This window comes from Gnatocerus cornutus, chromosome 7 (assembly GCF_029298725.1).
Source record: "Gnatocerus cornutus isolate USDA-ARS CGAHR chromosome 7, icGnaCorn1.1, whole genome shotgun sequence".
Lineage (NCBI taxonomy): Eukaryota > Metazoa > Arthropoda > Insecta > Coleoptera > Tenebrionidae > Gnatocerus > Gnatocerus cornutus.
The window spans coordinates 12429036-12448660 of record NC_142239.1 but is presented as its reverse complement, the minus strand read 5'-3'; the positions used below and the strand labels follow the sequence as shown (position 1 = coordinate 12448660).

At 36.5% G+C, this 19625-nt stretch overlaps 3 protein-coding genes and 1 pseudogene across 5 annotated transcripts; 3 read left to right on the top strand and 1 right to left on the bottom strand.

Annotated features, from left to right (window-relative positions):
* Positions 1-2001: 2001 nt before the first annotated feature.
* Positions 2002-4040, top strand: LOC148171082 (cytochrome P450 9e2-like). The gene is made up of 3 exons (XM_088041924.1): positions 2002-2447; positions 2493-2988; positions 3035-4040. The coding sequence occupies exons 1-3, from the start codon at positions 2248-2250 to the stop codon at positions 3926-3928; spliced, it is 1590 nt and encodes a 529-aa protein (XP_087898050.1). The 5' UTR covers positions 2002-2247; the 3' UTR covers positions 3929-4040.
* Positions 4041-4125: 85 nt separating this feature from the next.
* Positions 4126-7481, top strand: LOC148171081 (cytochrome P450 9e2-like; annotated as a pseudogene). The gene is made up of 3 exons (XR_015770481.1): positions 4126-5955; positions 6000-6495; positions 6543-7481. The product of XR_015770481.1 is annotated as a cytochrome P450 9e2-like (transcript).
* A 2071-nt stretch (positions 7482-9552) lies between these two features.
* Atg1 (serine/threonine-protein kinase unc-51-like protein Atg1) lies at positions 9553-19424 on the top strand. Of its 2 annotated transcripts, none has more exons than XM_088041923.1 (16): positions 9553-9885; positions 9939-10112; positions 13902-13989; positions 14039-14164; positions 14210-14444; positions 14493-14641; positions 14688-14795; positions 15033-15084; positions 15132-15306; positions 15354-15458; positions 15509-15659; positions 16043-16278; positions 18134-18401; positions 18452-18582; positions 18627-18759; positions 18930-19424. In XM_088041923.1, the coding sequence occupies exons 1-16, from the start codon at positions 9796-9798 to the stop codon at positions 19010-19012; spliced, it is 2304 nt and encodes a 767-aa protein (XP_087898049.1). In that variant the 5' UTR covers positions 9553-9795; the 3' UTR covers positions 19013-19424. The 2 variants fall into 2 exon arrangements, with proteins under 2 accessions (XP_087898049.1, XP_087898048.1); XM_088041922.1 differs by having other exon boundaries at positions 14973-15084.
* On the bottom strand, positions 10114-11727 carry LOC148171080 (uncharacterized). The gene is made up of 4 exons (XM_088041925.1): positions 11615-11727; positions 11382-11430; positions 10567-11305; positions 10114-10521 (listed from the first exon to the last, which is right to left on the bottom strand). Exons 1-4 carry the CDS (start codon positions 11659-11661, stop codon positions 10172-10174), a joined length of 1185 nt encoding a protein of 394 aa, XP_087898051.1. The 5' UTR covers positions 11662-11727; the 3' UTR covers positions 10114-10171.
* Positions 19425-19625: the final 201 nt, after the last annotated feature.

Below are 19625 nucleotides of genomic sequence, written 5' to 3'. Positions count from 1 at the left end.
ATTTATTGAGTTTTGAAAAATAACTCCTCAAGTATCTAGTTAAACGTCTTTTCTATCAATAACCCGGTCAAAATAGACATTTCAATAACTAAAATCCCGACAGAGCTGAATTTTCATAAGTAATATAACGAGTGGGCTCGAAATTGTCGGAAATTTTTCCGACAGACGAGTAGTTTTTTCGACGATCAATTGCACGAGTGAGCGAAGCGAAGCCAATTGTCCGGAGAAACAAACTACGAGTACTGGAGGAAAAATTTCCCACAATTTCGAGCCCCCGAGTTATATTCGTCATGAGAATTCAACGAACTGACAAGCAACTGACAGCAATTGTCACTCTCGCGTGGTATTTCCGCTGAAAATTTCACTAGTGAAAATTTCCAAAAAAAGTTTGCTCTGATTGGTTTATTTGAAAAAATAAATGTCTCTTATTGGTCGAATCTATGGTGAGTTGAATTCTCATAGAAATCTTGGATACACCTGTAGAAATAAAGTGCCAAAATTCCCCATAAATCCCATGTGCGTTAAAAAAGTTATTCAATATCAAAAGTCAAAATTTTTGGTTTTTTGGCATTTTCTTAAGAGCGGTAAGTTTTATCAAAAATATAGCTCAAATAAAATTGGTAGATCATAACATTATCTACAAAAATAGTCGTTATACTTTTTTTCTAACAATCACCATTCCCAAGATATCGTCGTTTTAAAAATTGAAGGATTTATTTGATTTCCATAAAAAATGCAACACCTAGAAGCAATAAGCACATTTTGGTGAAATTTGCAGAAAAGCTTTATTTCAGCATAAAATTGAAATGATAAAAAAATCATCAAGATATTTCAACTGGTTATGTTTTCCTGAGTGCTTCTTGCTTCTTGAAAATGCTTTTAAGTGTATTTTTATTAGAAAAAAAATTGATTTGTAACAGTTGTATTGACACATTCTTAACGAGAGCCTTTTATCAATGCCTCGAATTCCCCAGAATTGAAACTTTCAAGAATTTTGACCGAAGACGAATTTATTTGGTATTAGGAGCTGCGAAGTGCCGACATATTAAATATCTTCAAAATTTATGATGCTTTTTTATTCAAATTTTTATCATTTGTCTATAATGAACAAATAGAACCTTTGTATAAATTTTTCTACAATCGGCTTAATCTTTTTCTGTTTATAAAAATCTGTTTATTTGTGTGCATATCATGTAGAATGTAAATCTTTCAACTTTTAGAACGACGATATCTTAGGAATGGTAGTTCTGAGGAAAAAAGTATAAAGACCATTTTAGTAGATAATTTTATTATCTACAATTTTTGTATGAACTATATTTTTGATAAAACTTACCGTTTTGAGAAAAATTAAAAAAATCAAAAATTTTGATTTTTCACTTTAAATAACTTTTTTGGCACACATGGATTCCATGGAAATTTTTGGCACTTTATTTCTACTTGATCTCTACCAAAAATCAGCTCGGTCGGACTACAAAAAGAGCTGTTCGTTCGTCTGGGTAGCACTTTCTACTGCACTGAGAGAAAAATACAGGAGAAAATGACGTTTCTTTTGTGTTAAAAATGGTGAATGCGCCAGGCTCTTCCACAGAAAAAATATATTCAAGATTATGTCTGAAGTTAAATCTTTTTTTTATTTTTATTCAACACATACGTATAAACTATCATAGTTGCACTCACTTTAAACAAGTAAAGTGATAAATAACGCACTAGTAAGTTATAAGAATAACTCACTGCCAAATTAACTGAAGCCCTTGGCGGAACAATTAATTAATCAAAACTAACTTTTATTGAAATTTAATACAATAATACAATTATCAATTAACATTTAATCAAAATAAACCAAAACATTTGAAAATCACACCAAAGTTTTTTCAATGCAATGAGTTTTTGGAGTTGACTTAGAAGTTATTCTCACTTCTAGAAGATATTTGTTGATGTGTTAAATACATTTTTACATGGAACTCATGTGTTATGGCTATAAGTCACTTAAGAAAATTAGTCACTTGATCCTACGTCTCTCGAAACTAAACTTTTTTTGCGTGACTTATTAGCATAACACACTAGTCCCATAAATAACTATTATCTATCTTTAATCGAATAACAAAACTTTATATCCAGGTTAAGTAGTTTATCACCAATTTTTATTATCACTGTTATTCTACGCGTTGAAGCGGCCCCTCACTATTAATAATTGACCTTCAATTAGCCCAGTTGGTTAAAATCCAGCACTGAGTTGAAACCTGCACGATGTGGTGGATCGTTTTCGGCCTTGTAGCGGTGGCGGCGGTGTACTGGAAACTTATCCGCCCCCATAAATACTGGCTGGAAAAAGGAGTAAAACAGGGAAATCCCAGTTTCTTCGTGGGGGAAAGTTGGGGGACAGTTGTAAGATCGCAGGCCTTTTCCGAAATGGTCGAAATGGTCTACAAGATGTGCCCCAATACCAGGTAGGTGAAACTTCACTTTAATTGAGTAAAAACCGTTTTTTGTAGATATTCCGGTTTTTATCAGTTTCTAACACCAACTTTAGTCATCAAAGATCCAGAACTGATCAAACTAATTACAGTGAAGGAGTTCGATTATTTTGTCGACCATCAAAGCTTCTTGTCTGAAGACGCAGATCCATTGTGGAGTAAAAATCTCTTTGCTCTAACTGGGAAAAAGTGGAGGGACATGAGGACGACTCTAAGTCCAGTTTTTACTAGTAGTAAAATGAAGTACATGTTTTCCTTAATTTCGCAAAGTGGTAACCAATTTGTTAATCACCTCTTGAAGAAGAACGAAGATTTGATTACTCTGGAGATGAAAGAAACCTTTACGAGATACACGAACGATGTCATCGCCAACACCGCTTTTGGCATTGAGTGCAACTCTCTGGATGACCGCACCAACGAGTTTTATCTAATGGGGAAAAAGGCAACGGATTTTACCGGTTTCTGGAGAAACTTGAAGTTTGCTGGATACTTTTTACTACCCGGACTATTCAAGGTTGTTTTCCGGTTTATTTAACTCAAATCTCACTAACACTTTTTAGTATTTTGACATGAGATTCTTCCCTCTCGAAGTAGCAAACTTCTTCACTCAATTAGTATCGTCGAACATTTCCAGCCGTGAAAAGCACAATATAGTTCGTCCAGATATGATCCATCTTCTTATGGAAGCCCGGAAACACGGTCTAAAACATGAAGAGTCGCAACCTGAAGACACGAGTTTTGCAGTAGTTGAAGAATCAAACATTGGTAAAACGCAGAAGAACGGGAAACTCGAACTAACAGATACAGACATTACTTCGCAAGCTTTGATCTTCTTCTTTGCGGGGTTCGACACTGTTTCTGCTCTGATGTGTTTTATGTCGTACGAACTTGGTGTTAATCCCGACATTCAAAAACGACTCATTCAAGAAGTCGATGACACTTTTAAAGCTTGTGGTGGTAAACTCACGTACGAAGCTGTTGTTGGTATGAAATACATGGACATGGTCGTGTCCGAAACCTTAAGAAAGTGGCCTAGTGTTATCACCGCCGACAGGATTTGTACGAAGGAGTTTACCATCAAACCGGAAACTCCGGAGGAAAAACCTGTGCGTATAGAAAAAGGAACAGTTTTATGGATTCCTGTTTTTCCGATTCATCGAGATCCCGAATTCTATCCGGAGCCAGAACGTTTTGATCCTGAAAGGTTTAGCGAGGAGAACAAGCACAATGTTAATCCTTACACGTATTTGCCGTTTGGTAGTGGACCCAGAAATTGTATTGGATCGAGATTTGCGCTGTTGGAGACGAAGATTTTGTTCTTTTACTTGTTGAGTCACTTTGAAGTCGTTCCTGTGGAGAAGACTCAAATTCCGTTGGTTTTATGCAAGAAAACTTTTACTTTGCATTCTGAAGGGGGATTTTGGCTTGGGTTGAAACGTCGCAGTAAAATTTAGTATTTTTTGGTCAATTTGAGTCTCAGAAACAAGAATCCTAAGAAGATTTTTCGATACGAGGCCTCGTTAATTTTTAATTGAATTGTTAAGTGAAAATAAAAACAGAAAAACACTTTCTTTATCAATTTGGATCTCAAGAAAAATCATCTCAATTCTGATTTGCAACTCATAGATTGCCAGCGGTTATTCTGTAATTAAAACTTATTATTTATAATTGGGTCTGAAGTTAGGCATGAGTGGGGTTCGTCCGTATGCCGTAGCTTAGTAGTAAGCACATTTCTTTCGCGATTTTTTCGGAAAATTTTATTGATAGCGAGGGAAGAAGAAATGGATTTAGAATTAGCAAAATATCTGACTTTCAGTCTTTAATTCAGACTCGGTCGCTATCTCGCTTATTTATGAAGCAATCTTAAAGTATTGGTCCTCATTTTACGCAAAATTTCACGTGGAATTAAAAAATGTAAGATTCGTTAAGAGTGGTCCACAAATAACTGAGTAATGAGCGATCAAAATTTCGAATATTGAACTTTGTGTTAGAAAATTTTCAAAGCTCAATATCTCCGAAACTACGAAAGATTTTGGTTTTCACCATCGTTTTTTTCGGCTAATTTTACTTTAGGATAAGCCCTCAAAAGTCAAAAATTCGATGGTCAATTTTTTGGGCCAAAAAATTTTGCGACTCAATCAATGAAAAATTTTCAATTTTTCGTGTTTCAATCGCCCCCCGTAAACTACTTACTCGATCGATCTGAGATTTTGATTTTTTTTTCGATAGACCTCAAGCTTCTCTTACAATAATTCTAAACGCAGTTTTCGCCCCGAAACATCCTCTTGAAAATGACCCTAAAATCACCCTCTAAATGTAATTTGGTCGATATCTCGGTTATTTGTTGAAGAAATCTTAATAAGCTCATTTTACGCACAATTTCGCGCTGAATTCAAAACCACCCTTGTTTTTATCGTCAGTAAACAAATAACTGAGTTAGAGGCGTTTGAAATTTCGGCTTATCGCCAGAGGACTAAAATTTTGAAGCTCCGGAAACGAGTTTCACCGATATCTCCGGAATTATGGCAAATATGACGAAACCCTTTTCGAAATCGTTTTTCTCGCAATTTTTTACCTTAGAAACTCATCTCAGAGAGTTCGAATTCAAAATTTTCATTTTTTTAATGTAGAAGTTTAATGTTTAATGTATTAGAATTTCATGCAGAAGCCAAAACTGGTCGTTGCATTAACATACGTCAATAAATAAGAGAATTAGAAGCGTTTAAATTTGCGAATAGTAAATTTTTATTTCCAAAATGTTTAAAGCTTGATCTCACCGAAACTAAGACAGAGCGAATGATAGGGTTTTCACAAATTTTTTTTTCGTTAATAAAATTTCCAGATTTGAATGTAACGGAACACGTTTGGTAAATGTTTGCGCATTTGGCCTACCTCTGAATGACTTGCAGATTTTTTGGAATCAGTTGCAGGTAGTTTAGAGTGCACTCGGTTTTTACACTCGTAATGCATTTATTTCATTGATTTGGACTGTTTTAATGGAGCGAACATAATAATTTTCCCAGCGAAATGATACAGCACGATGATAATCCAACTCATCTTGTTTATCCCAAAATAGTGCCTCCTCACCACATCGAAAAAATCATATAAATTCTCATCTCACAAGCACCAATTTCATTTAATTTCAATCGTTGATAACACTCGTCAGATAGGACGGTCGGGGTCGGATTCGGCTATTATTACCAATCCAAACACAGCAGACTTCAATTACACGTCCAATTAATGACCCCTCTGAGTTACTGCGACGATTTTTAGTACACAAAATGTGGTGGTACTTAGTCGCTCTAGCTGGCGTCGCGGCGCTATATTGGAAACTTATCCGCCCCCGTAAGTACTGGTTGGAGAAAGGGGTGAAACAAACCAACCCAACTTTTCTTTTGGGGGACAATTGGGGGATGGTTTTACGAAAACAGTCAATCGCCGAGATGGTGGAAATGGTTTACAATATGTGTCCGAATACGAGGCAAGTTTACCAGTAATAAAACTTCTATTATTTCTCTTCTTCAGATACTCTGGTTGTTATCAATTCCTGACTCCAACTTTGGTACTAAAGGATCCTGATCTTATCAAACAGATCACAGTGAAATATTTCGATCATTTTGTTGACCGGCGGGCGGCTATTCCCGAAGACATCGATCCACTGTGGGCGAAGAATCTCTTTGCTTTACCAGGAAAACGGTGGCGAGATATGAGAGCCACCCTCAGTCCTGCTTTTACCAGTAGTAAAATAAAGTACATGTTCTCCCTTATTTCACGGAGTGGTGAACAGTTCGTCGAGTACTTCTTGGAGAAGAACGAAGACACCATCACTGTAGAAATGAAAGACACTTTTGCAAGATTCACAAATGATGTCATTGCCAACACTGCATTTGGCGTGGAGTGCGATTCATTGCGCGACAAAAAAAACGAATTTTATTTGATGGGGAAAGCAGCGACTGATTTTTCCGACTTTTGGAGAAACGTCCGATTTTTTGTATTATTGTTAATCCCGAGTTTATTCAAGGTTGGTTAGTCGCACCGTTAACAACCTTCGTAATGTGATTCTTGCAGTTGCTGCACCTCCAAATTTTCTCACAAGAAGTGTCAAACTTCTTCACCAGACTCGTAAAATCAAACATCCAAACCCGCCAGAAGCACAACATTGTTCGTCCTGATATGATCCACCTTCTTCTCAAAGCCCAAAAACTCGGATTCGAAAAAGAAGCACAGCCCAAAGAAGACACGGGTTTTGCAACAGTACAAGAAGCAGACTTTGGCAAAACTCCGACGAGCGCTAAAGTTGAGATAACAGACGTGGATATAGCATCCCAAGCCCTCATTTTCTTCTTAGCGGGTTTCGATTCAGTCTCCACTTCGTTGTCCTTCTTGTCGTACGAACTAGGCGCTAATCAAGACGTTCAAGAACGTCTAATCCAAGAAGTTGATGATGCCATGTAGGCGTGTAACAGAAAACTAACGTACGAAGCTGTTGTTGGTATGAAATACATGGACATGGTAGTGTCCGAAGCCTTAAGAAAGTGGCCCAGCGCGGTTGTTGTTGATCGGGTTTGTACCAAATCGTACGTCATCGAAGCTAAGACTCCGGAGGAGAAACCCGTGCACTTAGAAAAAGGCGACGTTGTGTGGTTGCCAATTTTCGGGATCCATCGAGATCCTCAATACTATCCAGAGCCTGGAAGGTTCAATCCTGAGCGCTTCAACGAAGAGAACAAAACGAAGATTAGTTCTTACACGTATTTACCGTTTGGTTCGGGACCCAGGAACTGCATTGGGTCCAGATTTGCACTCTTGGAAATGAAGCTTCTTTTCTGTTATCTTTTGTCCCATTTTAAGATTGTTCCTGTGGAGAAAACGCAAATTCCGTTGGTTTTGAGCAAGAAGACATTTAACTTGACTTCTGAGGGAGGATTTTGGTTTGGGCTTCAACGTCGCAAGGCGTAACTGTGTTGTTATTGTTGTGTAAATAAAACCGTTTCAGTTTAAGCCAAATTGAGAGAATTTTGCAGATATCAAAACTACTCTTTAATGCTTTTATAGTATTTCATTCCAAAGGCAACTAGATGAAAATCATTTTGAAGAACGGTGTATTTAAATTTGCCATAAATATAAAATTTTCGTTTTTTTCTATTTCCAAACATAAAATTTTTTAAAATTGGTATATTGTGGTCATCAAAACATGAATAATTAATTAAACGTTATCTGTAGTAACAAGTTGAATTGAATATTTAATCAAACATTAACCAATCCATCTTTATTAATTAAATACAACTTCTAATACGAATGAGTGGTGTACAAAGAATTACCTTAATTAATTGTGCTTATAAACTCAAATATTGATTAACCTACTTACTGTAATAACCAAAAAGACACATAAAACTAAAATCCTTCAAGAATGGATCCAGCTTTGTTATCTTCTTTCCGCTACTTACTCCAAGCGTGTAATTATCTTGGCCTCACTTCTTATACAGTCAAACATTCCAAATCATTGATAATCAAAAAAACAGTTGCTGGCATTGTTATCAATATCCTCGTTCTTTCACTGTGGACACTTTCTTTCGTCGTGACACTCCTGTTAAGTTCTACAAAAACAAACTTGAAGTGGCAATCAGCAAAAATAACGCGAGTGTCTTTCATAATTTATTTATTAAGTGTAATAACAATTCTAAATTTTAAACAGACTTTCGTTGTTAAAACATTCGAGAAGATAATGAAATTTGAAATGTTAGTGCGTGAAATGACGAAACAAACGGTGAATATTGTGAAAATCAAAAAAATTCTAAAGTTTTATTTAACCATAAGATGTGTCGGCAGAACTGTTTTGACGATAATTGGTCTAATAATAATCACTCGTAGTTTCTACAATTCACTGACCGTAATATTTATCCTTCAATCAATTTTGACTAATTTCATTATCGTATTTGGCGAGCTTCTTTTCTTTTTTTATTTGTTGATCTGTTTGTTCATTTTAAAAGAACTTAACTCTGTCATTGCAACGACGGATTTCTATCCCAAACAGATCAAGCGAGTTTTTACAAGTTATTGTGAGCTTCGCTATGAAATTCAAAGTTTTTCTCAAATGATATGTTTCTTTAAATTGGTGTACGTGGCTTTGGAACTTGCGGTGATGTTAAATCTTAGTTTCGATTCCAAAGAACTCAAGTTCAAGTTCAAGTTGATGACAGGTACAAACAAGTGGGTTTTGCGGTGTTGATATATCAACTTGTGGAGCTGGTGGTGGAAACACTTTTTGTTCTGTGCCCTTATGTTTGTCTCCACGAAGAGGTAAGATAAAGTAAAAATTAAATAAAAAGAAATATTTTACTTTTCGTATTATTTTTCAGGTACAGAAAACTGTGTCTCTTTTTGATGATCGCTCTGCTGCTGGTGTAAACCAAAAATCTAAACAGGTAAAAAATTGTACACACAGACAATGTAGAATGTAATTTCTAAAATTTATAGATAATCTCTTTTTACTTGCAAACTTTAATGACCAGCGTAAAGTTTTCTCTCAATGGGCTTATTGAAATAGACTGGTCAATCATTTTTGTGGTACGTCTTAAAATGTAGTCTCAGGTTTTATTACATGCTCAAAGTTTCTTTTTAATTTTAGTTGATTGCTGAAGTTGCAAGAAATGTGATTTATTTAGTTCAATTTAACCAAATGACGCAGTGAAACAAATGTAAAAATAAGCTGAAAAATTAATTTTTTGTTTATTTTCTAACATAGTAATAAAAATTAAAAGAAGAAGAGTCTCAAAGTTGTGATAAAAAATTAATAAAAAAAAATAGTTTAAATTTTAGCAAACTCTGCAACCAACAATACACTTTAATTTTTAACACTGAAGTTGGTTGACACACCGATAGAAAGCGCTCGTATTTTTAATTTGAAATTTTTAGCCAACTTCATTCTATATTGTTTTAATTTAAATCAGTCTTTGAAATAGTTTAGGACAAAACTCCTTCAGCAAACGTTATAACAGTGTTGAATTTTGATCTTCAATAGTCTCTAGAATAATAAACCCATTATCAAATTTTAAAATCTGCGCCGCTCGGTCGGTATTGCAGATTCCTCCCATTTGTTTGTTTTGCGTCGTAATTGACAAACATGGCGCCCAGCCTTTGACCATTTGTTGTTTTTTGCAAAAACATCTGTTTTTGATAAAATCGACCGGATCTTTACTATTTACCGCACTTCCTGTGACGTCAGTGCTATCAATCGTCGCCAACATGTAGAGGTGCAAGTTTGAAGAAAAAATCCGCTCCAGTTTCGTAAGTGTTTCATAAGTTGTATTTTTGCCAAAAAATGGAAAGTATCGGCGATTACGAGTACAGTACGAAGGACATCATAGGCCATGGAGCTTTTGCTGTGGTTTTCAAAGGCCACGAGAAGAAGGTGAGCGATTTTGGTGGAATTAGGTTAAGTTTATTAATTAGTCGCAATTGCAGAATCCTAGTAAAACGGTGGCTATCAAATGTATCACGAAGAAGAATATAGCGAAACAGAGCTTGCTTGGGAAGGAAATTAAGATTTTACAGGAACTCACTGAATTACACCATGAGAATGTCGTGGCTTTGTTCGACTGCAAGGAGTCCACTAACAGCGTTTACTTGGTCATGGAGGTAAGCAAAATTCTAGTATATTGTATTAAATAATAAGTACATAAATAATATAAAAAAATTTACGATTTCACACTTAAATCATTAGTTCCGTTCTCTGGAATTTCCTCAGTGGAAGTCGTTTTTTTCATGTTAACCATTTCAACCTCCTTCCCCTCCATCAGGGGTTGTTTCTCACGCTCACTGTCTGGTTTCGCCAAATTTTGTAAACTCGTTTTGACAGTAACCCCTCTTTCCAAATCCGCAGATCCTGCAGATCTCTGTTTCCGTTTCTTGATGAAGTTATAACCGAAAGCCATAGCCCCCACGACCACCACCGCTGCGAATAAAACGATCAAAATCGTCGTGTCTTTGCTTCCTGCCGTTTTCGTCTCTTGGGTTGACCCATCGGTCTTCACCGCCTGTTCAGGATCTGGAATAATTCTTTAGTTTTGGTCAGAAGAAGGGGGCTACTCACCTATGCTTTCATTTGCGTGGGTGTGACTGATGAGTGACTTCCCTCCTTTTATTACTTCGACTTGCTTCTTTGGGTGGTCTTCATCTTGTTCTATCTTATCACTTCCATCAGACGAGGAGGGCTCTTTGTCTTTAGACTCTTGGGTTTGGTTTGCGTGGTCTGTTTCGTCTCCTGAAGAAGGAGGTTTTTCGGTTTCTTGTTTAACATCTTCATTGTTTTGTTCCTTGGCTTCATCTTCGTTTTCATTCGCAGCAGGTGCCTCAGTTTCAGGTTCTTCTGCTTTTTTCGTTGTTGCTTCTTGCGTTGTTGGTTCTGCTGCTTTTTCCGTTTGTGGTTCTTCTGGTTTTTCTGTTGTCACTTCGGTCTTTGCAGTCGTCACTGCTTGGACCTCATCGACAGGAACCGCAGCTTCTTTGGTTTGTGATTGTTCATCTGCACCCCCACTGGTTGTACTGTCTTCACCGAAAGGAGTACTTGTTTCGTATTTTTCCGGTGGAGAACCAGACCCTTCGACAGGTGGTTCCTCTTTATTTTCGTCAACTACCTCCCGTTTGATTCTACCCTGACTCGCCTCCACGGGTAGTTCCGCCATGTTAAAAGTCCTGCAGTCGATCGTGACATCTTCTTCGCTGATATAGACGGAACTGTTGGAATTTCTGCATATTTCCTCGAGTTTTGTTTTTGAAATGTTCTCGAAATCGACGACGCCAACGTCATCCGCATTGTCATCGTTAGTCTCCTGAGAAAAAAGTTTTATCTCTAGTTTTCAAATATTTAATCAAAAAAGGTATTTATTCAGTTATGAATAGACTTACGTAGCTTGATAAAGAGTTCAGATCTGCTTCTTCCTCGATCAGAGAAAAGCTGAAATCAATAAAATTATTCAAAGTGTTTTATCGATGACAATATGATGTATTGTGGGGGCCTTATCAATTTCCCCACGCTCAAGGGGCTATTTTTAACGGTTATGTAATTGATTTCGTGTTACGATCGAATTATTATCGATTTATCTAGGATTATTTTGCATTTTAAAAAACTGAAAACTCACCCATTTACTAGTAACGGCGCCAGAAAACAAATATAGACGATGTACATTGCGGATTTTCTTCTATTACTGTGCCAACATGTGATTACACGAAGCAAGATGAATGATTTGTGAAGCTAAAGTTGGTACAGATAAGATAAAATCGTTATCTTTTATATTTACCTTACTTGATTGGGCTGTACGTTGAATTTTTGGACTTTATAAAAGGTGTGAATCGTTTTATTTAACGATTCGATTGATATCGTGATGATTTGGACTTTTCTTGACGACATTTTCGCTATGTCAAGTTTGAGGAAATTAGATTTTCTGTGTATTATAAAAAATACAACTTTCTTAGTATTTTCTTATCAGAACGAACCCTCGACTTTGTTTGTGATTGCATCACTTTGGGAGGTGAAAACGAGTCAAATATTGCAAAGGAGGCGATTCATCAGAGCTAATAGTCTTGTTTGCATATAAAATTATTACGTAAAAAAGTCTAAAATGTTCGTAATTAAATTAGGGATTGGTATTGACCACTTTTTGTACTAAATTTAACTAATTTTAACAAGTAATGTGGTAAAAAGTTACGGGACCAGCAGAGTGGAAGCCGGCAAAAAATATTTCGTAATTAATCAAAAGTGATTATAGGTCAAGATAATGAATAAATAGCGGAAGAAACGGATTAAAGTGTATTAAAATCACAAAATTCGCAAACTATAGACTCTTTTTTGGACTTTTAAAATTACTCAGATCGATTCAGATGCTTGAGACCTTTTCTTTTAAGATTCCTTTGAATTTCGTTGATCTTTTAGTGGCTTCAGATCCATCAATGAAAGTTTTTTTTTTAAACTATATGTATAAATAAATGTGAATAGAAAGATAAATATACAATTCTTTAAAATTAAGTTAGAAGCTTATTTTTTTATGAATATTTTTTTCTTTTATCTTTGCGATCTTTTTTTTCTTACAATTCCTATATTCTTTTGATTTTTTTCAATTGTGTTTGACACGATTTTTATGTTTTTGAATCCTTAATTCTTTTAGATTCTTCATATTTGCCTTAGATCTTTTAAATTCAGCGCTCTGGATTTTCTAAATTATTATAGACTAAAAAAATGTTGAGATTCTCTCAAGTTCTCTATTCTTATTGGATTTTAGACATTTTCTCAATTTTTTTTTAGATTTTTCTTATATTGCCCGTTGAGTCTGTAGTTGACAATTTTTGAGGGGTTAAACTTCCGGGGAAATCAGTGTATCAGTTTTAGGAAATCAGGGGAAATCGTTAGGAAATCAATAAGAAATCACTAGAAAATGAGGGGAAATCATTAGGACATTAGGGGCAATCGATAGGAATTCTAGGGAAATCAGACAAAATCACAAGAAAATTAAGGGAATTTAGACGAAATCACAAGGAACTAAGGAAAGGTTAGACGAAATCACAAGAAAATAAGGAGAGGTTGGACAAAATCACAAGAAAATTAGGGGAAGTTAGACGAAATCACAAGGAGAGAAGGAGAGGTTGGACAAAATCACAAGAAAATCAGGGGAAGTTAGACGAAATCACAAAGAACTAAGGGGAGGTTAGACGAAATCACAAGAAAATAAGGAGAAGTTGGACCCAATCACAAGAAAATGAGGGGAATTTAGACGAAATTACAAGGAAATAAGGAGAGATTGGATGAAATCAGAAGCAAATCATTGGGAAATTTGGGGAAATCAGGTGTATGTCATTTTTCGAGGAGTAATAACCCCTGGAGAATTATTTCAAATTCTGTTTAAATTTTTTTTGATTCTTCTTGGATTTTATATTTATTTTCTCTAGGTGCATAAATTCTTTTTGAATTTTTTTTGGGATTTTTTTTTAGTTTTTTTTTATTTATCGCCGATGTATTATTTTTTCGTTTCGTCTGAACTCGTTTTCCTTGATTTTATATTGTATGTTTACTTTTGATAAGATTTAACTGCTAATGCACTTATGGGCCGTATTCGTAGAACTTAACAGGATTTTGCGGTAAAGGACAGATCTTATCAGTATCAGAAACGAAGCATTATCAAAAAACGTTGAATTTGGCAAGGTCAACGGTTTTTGTTTACTTTAAAAATACAAAGTACACTTTTTAAAATCAAACCTGTGAATCCGTAATCGATTTAAATGACAAAATTTGCCTGTTTAATCCGAGTCTAAACCTCAAGTTGCTCAATATTAACAGTTCTACGGGTTCATTGATATTTGTTGCCAAGTCGTAAATCGCCAATTACACACCAAATAATCCCCAAAAAATGATAATCTTCTCTATTGTTTTCTCAGTTTTGCAAAGGCGGCGACCTTGCGGATTACCTCGCCGCCAAGGGCACTCTAAGCGAAGACACAATCCGCCTCTTTCTAGTCCAATTAGGTAAGTCCGCATCTCACCCCTCGACGAAACGTGACACTTGTCTTTTCAGCGGGTGCTATGAAAGCCCTCTCAGCTAAAGGAATCGTGCACCGTGACTTAAAACCGCAAAATATTTTAATAACATACGACGTGGAGGAGCAGCACCCTCCCCCACAACTGATAAAACTAAAAATAGGTGAGTTTTGATCCCCCTTTGATTGGGTCTAACAGTCGGTTGCAGCTGACTTCGGCTTCGCGCGGTTCCTGCAGGATGGAGTTATGGCGGCGACTTTATGCGGAAGTCCCATGTATATGGCACCTGAAGTTATTCTAGCGCAGCAATACGACGCTAAAGCGGATTTGTGGAGTCTTGGGACGATCGTCTTTCAGTGTCTTACTGGAAAAGCGCCTTTCCATGCGAGCACGCCGCAGGCTTTGAAGCATATTTATGATACCACGTTGAATTTAGTCCCAAAGTGAGCTCGTTTATTCCTGAAATAGCTTCCAAACTATTTTTTTTATAGGATTCCAGCGGGGACTAGTCATGAGTTAACAGATCTTCTTCTTGGACTGTTAAGACGCTCCGCGAAGGAGCGGTTTAATTTTGACCAGTTCTACAATCACAGGTTTATTAGAGCGGAGCCGCCGAAACCTATGAGCCCTTTACAAAATGGTACAATTGATGGTATTAGTTTCCAAGTAATTACGATGAGGTTTAGTTGCAGATATGCCTCTACCCATTGGGACTCCTCCGAGTGGTTCTGCAGTACCAATAAGCAGTCCCAGACCGGTTAGAGGTAGTTCTTTGTCGCATCCGGACCCTCCAGGTTGGTACAAGGTTGAGGTAGTAAATTTCGCCTCATTTTGTGAAGAACAGGTAGCTTTTGATAGTGAGGATCCTGATTTTAGTTTGCTTTTGCTTTACTTCAAACAATCATCCTTCATAATTCATAACCTACCTTTGACAAAATTAACAAATCATGCTCATCATTCATTTCTTGTAGAATCGCCACGATCTACAAGAACAGCTCTTAGTTCGAGTCCTGAAGATGATTATGTTATAGTTTCGAGAAACATCCCGGACCAGTCAACCGAAAGTGTCGAATTAGAGAAACAGTGAGTAGTTTTTATGAAAACGAACAATTTTATGTGTTTTTTGACAGATTTAAAGTGATGACGGTACGATCGCCACCTGCACCATGTGGACCAGTTGCGAGTCCTGTAAGACCGTCATTTTTACCGGTAACTGATCCGGTTCCGGTCCCCACAATGAAAGAAGCGTTTAGACAAATGACCAGCCAATCGGAGAAAAAAGACGAACCGCGCACCCCAACCAAGGTTGGTTTTTTTCGTGTTAAAACTGTGCCTAAAGAAGTGTTTTGCAGCCTGCTAATAGCAACGTCCCTCGCTCCCAACCAATCACAATGAAGCGTTCTGAGAATCGACCAATGCAGAACGACATCGACATTAGTTCTTTGTCGCCTCCTTCAGTACGTACGGTCTTCCAAGTCAATCGCGTCTGTTAACACTTGAATTTTAGGTCAAGTTCGTCATAGGAACCCCTCCAGGAGGCGGCCGCCGCCGCTCTACTTCCGGGGGCAGTTTGTGCGAGACGCCACCTCCAACGAACTTCTGGACGCCGTCACCGGTGGCCAAAACGGCTCCGATTAATTCTCCTCTGCGAAGATCTGGTACGGTCTCTTAGTTACAGTAGAACCTCGATTGTCCGGACCTCTACTATACGGATGCTCGATTATCCGGATCACTGATTTAAAAAAGAAACACGTGGCGAAAGGTTTTCTGTTATCTCTTCGGATTGCGTGCCAACGAGTGTCTTAGTATTGTGCGAATCCGAGACTTGGCCGCCATTAAGGAGAAAAATTGTACCTATCAAACAACAATTACAAAGTATTCAAAAAAGATATATAATTGTATAACTTTTATAATAATCCAAGTTTTGCATTATTTTTTGTGTTTTTTATATATTTAATTATCCGGATGACCTCTGCAACAATTAGTTCGGATAATCGAGGTTCTACTGTACTAGTTTGACTTTTCTAATTGGAGATTTTAGGTACTTCCCCTCCGCTTCTGGCGGGACCTTTGGCACGAATGCCAATTTTGAGTAGTCCGAATTTAAATAATGAAAACAATAATTTGACGAGATCGCCCAATTTGCCGTATTGCACAAGGGCGGTGACACTGCCGGAAATATCGGAAATACGAAATTATGCCGTTTTTAATGACAGTTATGAGCAGCATCCGATTACTTTCTTGGCGCCGGAATTACCGGAGGAAACGCTTTTGGAGGTTTGTACTAATTGGTTATCTGATTAGATCATTGATATTTTTCAAGAGTTTGCGTATATGTGACGAAATTTGATGACGTACGACGATTTTTATCTTTTTTTTGCATTTAGTTTTGAAGGGCTTTTACGTTTTTGAGTACTATTAAGAGCCGAAAATGATAAGAAAGTGAAACACTATTACAAAAGTACGTTTTTTTATGTAAAAGTTTTATTCCAGTAATTTTTTTTCAAAATGGACTTTTTTGGCTGTAGATACATAATTTGATTTGTCAGTAATTTAATTTAGAAATATTTATCACTTGACAGGTGGTGTTAATCTTTAATATAATTAATATTAGGGTTATTATTTTTCATATTGAACTTTAGTGCCATATGGTATCGGGTGAGCAGAATAAAACGTGATCAAAACAGGCGAAGCTAGCTTGAACTTTTTTTTCTTAATTGGTTTGTTATTGTTTGATTTTTAATGTTGTATTGTGTATTTTGTTGTTACATATTTGTTAAATTAATGTTTTAATATTAATTAATTAATTTTTAAATTTGACAAAATTTTTATGAATAACGGCCTGACAATTTTAATGGTTACCTGTAAGCTTTTATATCAGCAAATTATATTGTGAAATATTTGATATTCACTTTACATTAAGTTACATAAAAAATAATTTCGAAAAAAAAATGGAGTTAGCTATTAGCATTTCCAAACGAAGCCACAACTAACTAACTCCGTTTACGCTATTATTGATATCTCTATTGTTCAATTTTTTTAATATTTGTCTGTAATTACAGCTTTAGTTTTCATTACTTTCTGCATTTTCCTGTAGCAGCCAAATATGTTGAAAAATTTATAATTTTTGCCGCTCTCTAAAAATGCGAATTTTGGAGTTGGTCGATTTTTGCTCTTAGGTACAGAATTATTGTCCCATCACGATGCGCACTTAGCGAGCACGTTTTATTCTGCTCACCCATTATGATTATTTGGTATTTAAAATCAGTTGGTATCCCTGCAAGTTACGTCTATTTAACACTTCTCCAGACTTCTCATTATCAAAGTAACTATGTAGTTCTGAATTTTCTATTCTGATTTATAAATCTCGAAATTGTCAGATTTTTCCGGTTTCCACTTGCTAGACTCGATTTTGCTAGACTTTCAAGAGATTTTTTTGGGTTCTTGGATTCTAACAAGGATCTTTAAGGTTGTAATTCTAATTTCAGGGCTACCAACCTATTTGAAATTTTAGAGGCCGCTTGACCCCCAGGTACAAGTACAGATTTGGATAACAATTTTTTGTTCTTCATTATGTCCTTATTTTTGTGCTGCGTAATATTGACCGTGCTCAGATAATCGCGCATTGTTATGCAAGCAAAAAAAGGAGCAGCCAGAGCTCCTAAATTTGTAGAAAAATGATCGGAAATTGGATGTGGTCGTGAGATTTTACCTTCGATAAGAAAATATTTTGTTCGAACTCTAAATGAGAACGTCGCTATAAATTGAAGGGACAATGTAAAAAGTTTCTAATAACGAGTTTGCGAACAATTTACGTTATCTTCGAACCGATTAAACGCGCATAAAAAGTAGCAAAAAATTGTTTGCTTCGATAACGCAATTTGGTTTCTTTGTTAATGACATAATTACCATTCCAGCGATTATAATCCTGCGAATTAATTTATAATTATACTCTTTCATATTGTTCGACTATTAAATTCGAAGAACAAACCAATAATTTGTTAAATTCTTAACACTAAATTACATGATCCGGGTAATTACCGGTTACCGGACTCTTAGAACTTAATTAACGTCTTCTTCAAACAATTCCACCTGCGGCGCTTTTTTTTAACACGTTATTAAAATATTGCAGAAAGAACACAACGAAACGCTCGCCAAAATCAACTTCGTTTTGGCCCTCAGCAACTGCATTCTTGACTTAGCGGCAATGCGTTCAACACCAATAGGGGCCCTCCATGACTCTGTCCATCTCCAATCTCAAATTCAACACGAGCTGGTGAAACGAGCCGAACGTTTCGTCCTTCTCATCAGAGCTCTTCAGTTGTTAAGTTCAGGTTTGCAATTGGCCACTCAACAAATGAAATCCGGTCAGTTACGACCGAGTTCCAAAGTCAAAAGTGGTAAGTTTGGAACGATACGCTCCGTTTCAGATGACAGTTTTTATTTGTAGTAATGTCGAGTTTGAATAGTAAATTCAAAACTACTTTAAGCGAGTGCAAACAGTTGAACAGTACGGAACTGATGGCGAAAGCGGCCGATATCACGGCGGATAAATTGTTGTATGACCACGCGGTGCAAATTGTGAGTACAAAAAGTGGGTTATTTGAACTAATTGCTTTTTGTAGTGTCAAGCGGCGGCGCTTGACGAGTTGTTTGACGCCCCCGACCAATGTTTCGCGCGGTACCAAACCGCGCAGATTCTTTTACATAGTTTGTCGCAGCAGCTGCCGCAGCAGGACAGAGCGCTGCTGATAAAATGTAAGTAGCTATGTGAGAAGTAACACAGAATTCGATTTTTGCTTATTTAACAACACCTTCTAATTACGTGAGAAACTTTGTAAGAGAAATAAATTACACGCATCAATCTAATTTTTAATACCTGTCATGTTAGCTTGTTGCGTTTATTAATAAAATTCTGAACTTTCCAGATAAAGAAGCTGTGGAGAAACGCCTTTTTGTGCTTCAGCAAAAAGGTTACGTCTACTCGACAGGCTTGAGCCAGATGAATTAAGCACTCGTTATTATTTATCCTTGAATTAATAGTGTAGTAATATTAGGAGAAGCTACTTTAGCTAACTTTATTTCTATGTGATTATTTTATTCGTTGTGATCATTTCAACTAATCGATATATATAATGACGCTATAGTTACAAATGAAAGAATGTATTGACTGTTAAAGGAGCGGAAGCGATTAGCGGAAGGTGTCTACTTTTTGCGTTGAAATCGTTTCCCGGTGCAATTTTATCGATCAATTGTTGCTTGCAGTCGTAAGAATGTAAATACAACCTTGTAATTGTTTACGACACATCCTCAATTGTACGCTTCCATGTGAGCATGTCGGGTGAGATATCAAGACTTGATAGTGATTTCTTTGTGTTCTTTTAATTGTATACAGAATAAGTAAAAAACTCATTAAATTACAACGTGAGTTTTATGACTCGACCCACCACAACTCACTCCCTAGCTCCACATTCTTTTCCACCGGAATTTCCCCAACCCCCGGTATAATAGTGGTGGTTCTCTATTTATGGACATGTCTGTTAACATTAGACATATTAAAAGAGTGAAAAACACGCGAGAGGTCCATTTCTGGCTTAATGCATGCATAGCATGCAGTTTTTTAC

Coding starts and splice junctions, on each gene's coding strand:
- LOC148171080 (XM_088041925.1), bottom strand. CDS start 11,661: ATGTACATCGTCTATATTTGTTTTCTGGCGCCGTTACTAGTAAATGG. Junction 11,431..11,614: donor GCGCCGTTACTAGTAAATGG/GTGAGTTTTCAG, acceptor TATTGATTTCAG/CTTTTCTCTGATCGAGGAAG. Junction 10,522..10,566: donor CCACGCAAATGAAAGCATAG/GTGAGTAGCCCC, acceptor GAATTATTCCAG/ATCCTGAACAGGCGGTGAAG.
- LOC148171082 (XM_088041924.1), top strand. CDS start 2,248: ATGTGGTGGATCGTTTTCGGCCTTGTAGCGGTGGCGGCGGTGTACTGG. Junction 2,448..2,492: donor AAGATGTGCCCCAATACCAG/GTAGGTGAAACT, acceptor CGTTTTTTGTAG/ATATTCCGGTTTTTATCAGT. Junction 2,989..3,034: donor TACTACCCGGACTATTCAAG/GTTGTTTTCCGG, acceptor AACACTTTTTAG/TATTTTGACATGAGATTCTT.
- Atg1 (XM_088041922.1), top strand. CDS start 9,796: ATGGAAAGTATCGGCGATTACGAGTACAGTACGAAGGACATCATAGGC. Junction 13,990..14,038: donor CCTCTTTCTAGTCCAATTAG/GTAAGTCCGCAT, acceptor TTGTCTTTTCAG/CGGGTGCTATGAAAGCCCTC. Junction 14,642..14,687: donor TATGAGCCCTTTACAAAATG/GTACAATTGATG, acceptor GATGAGGTTTAG/TTGCAGATATGCCTCTACCC.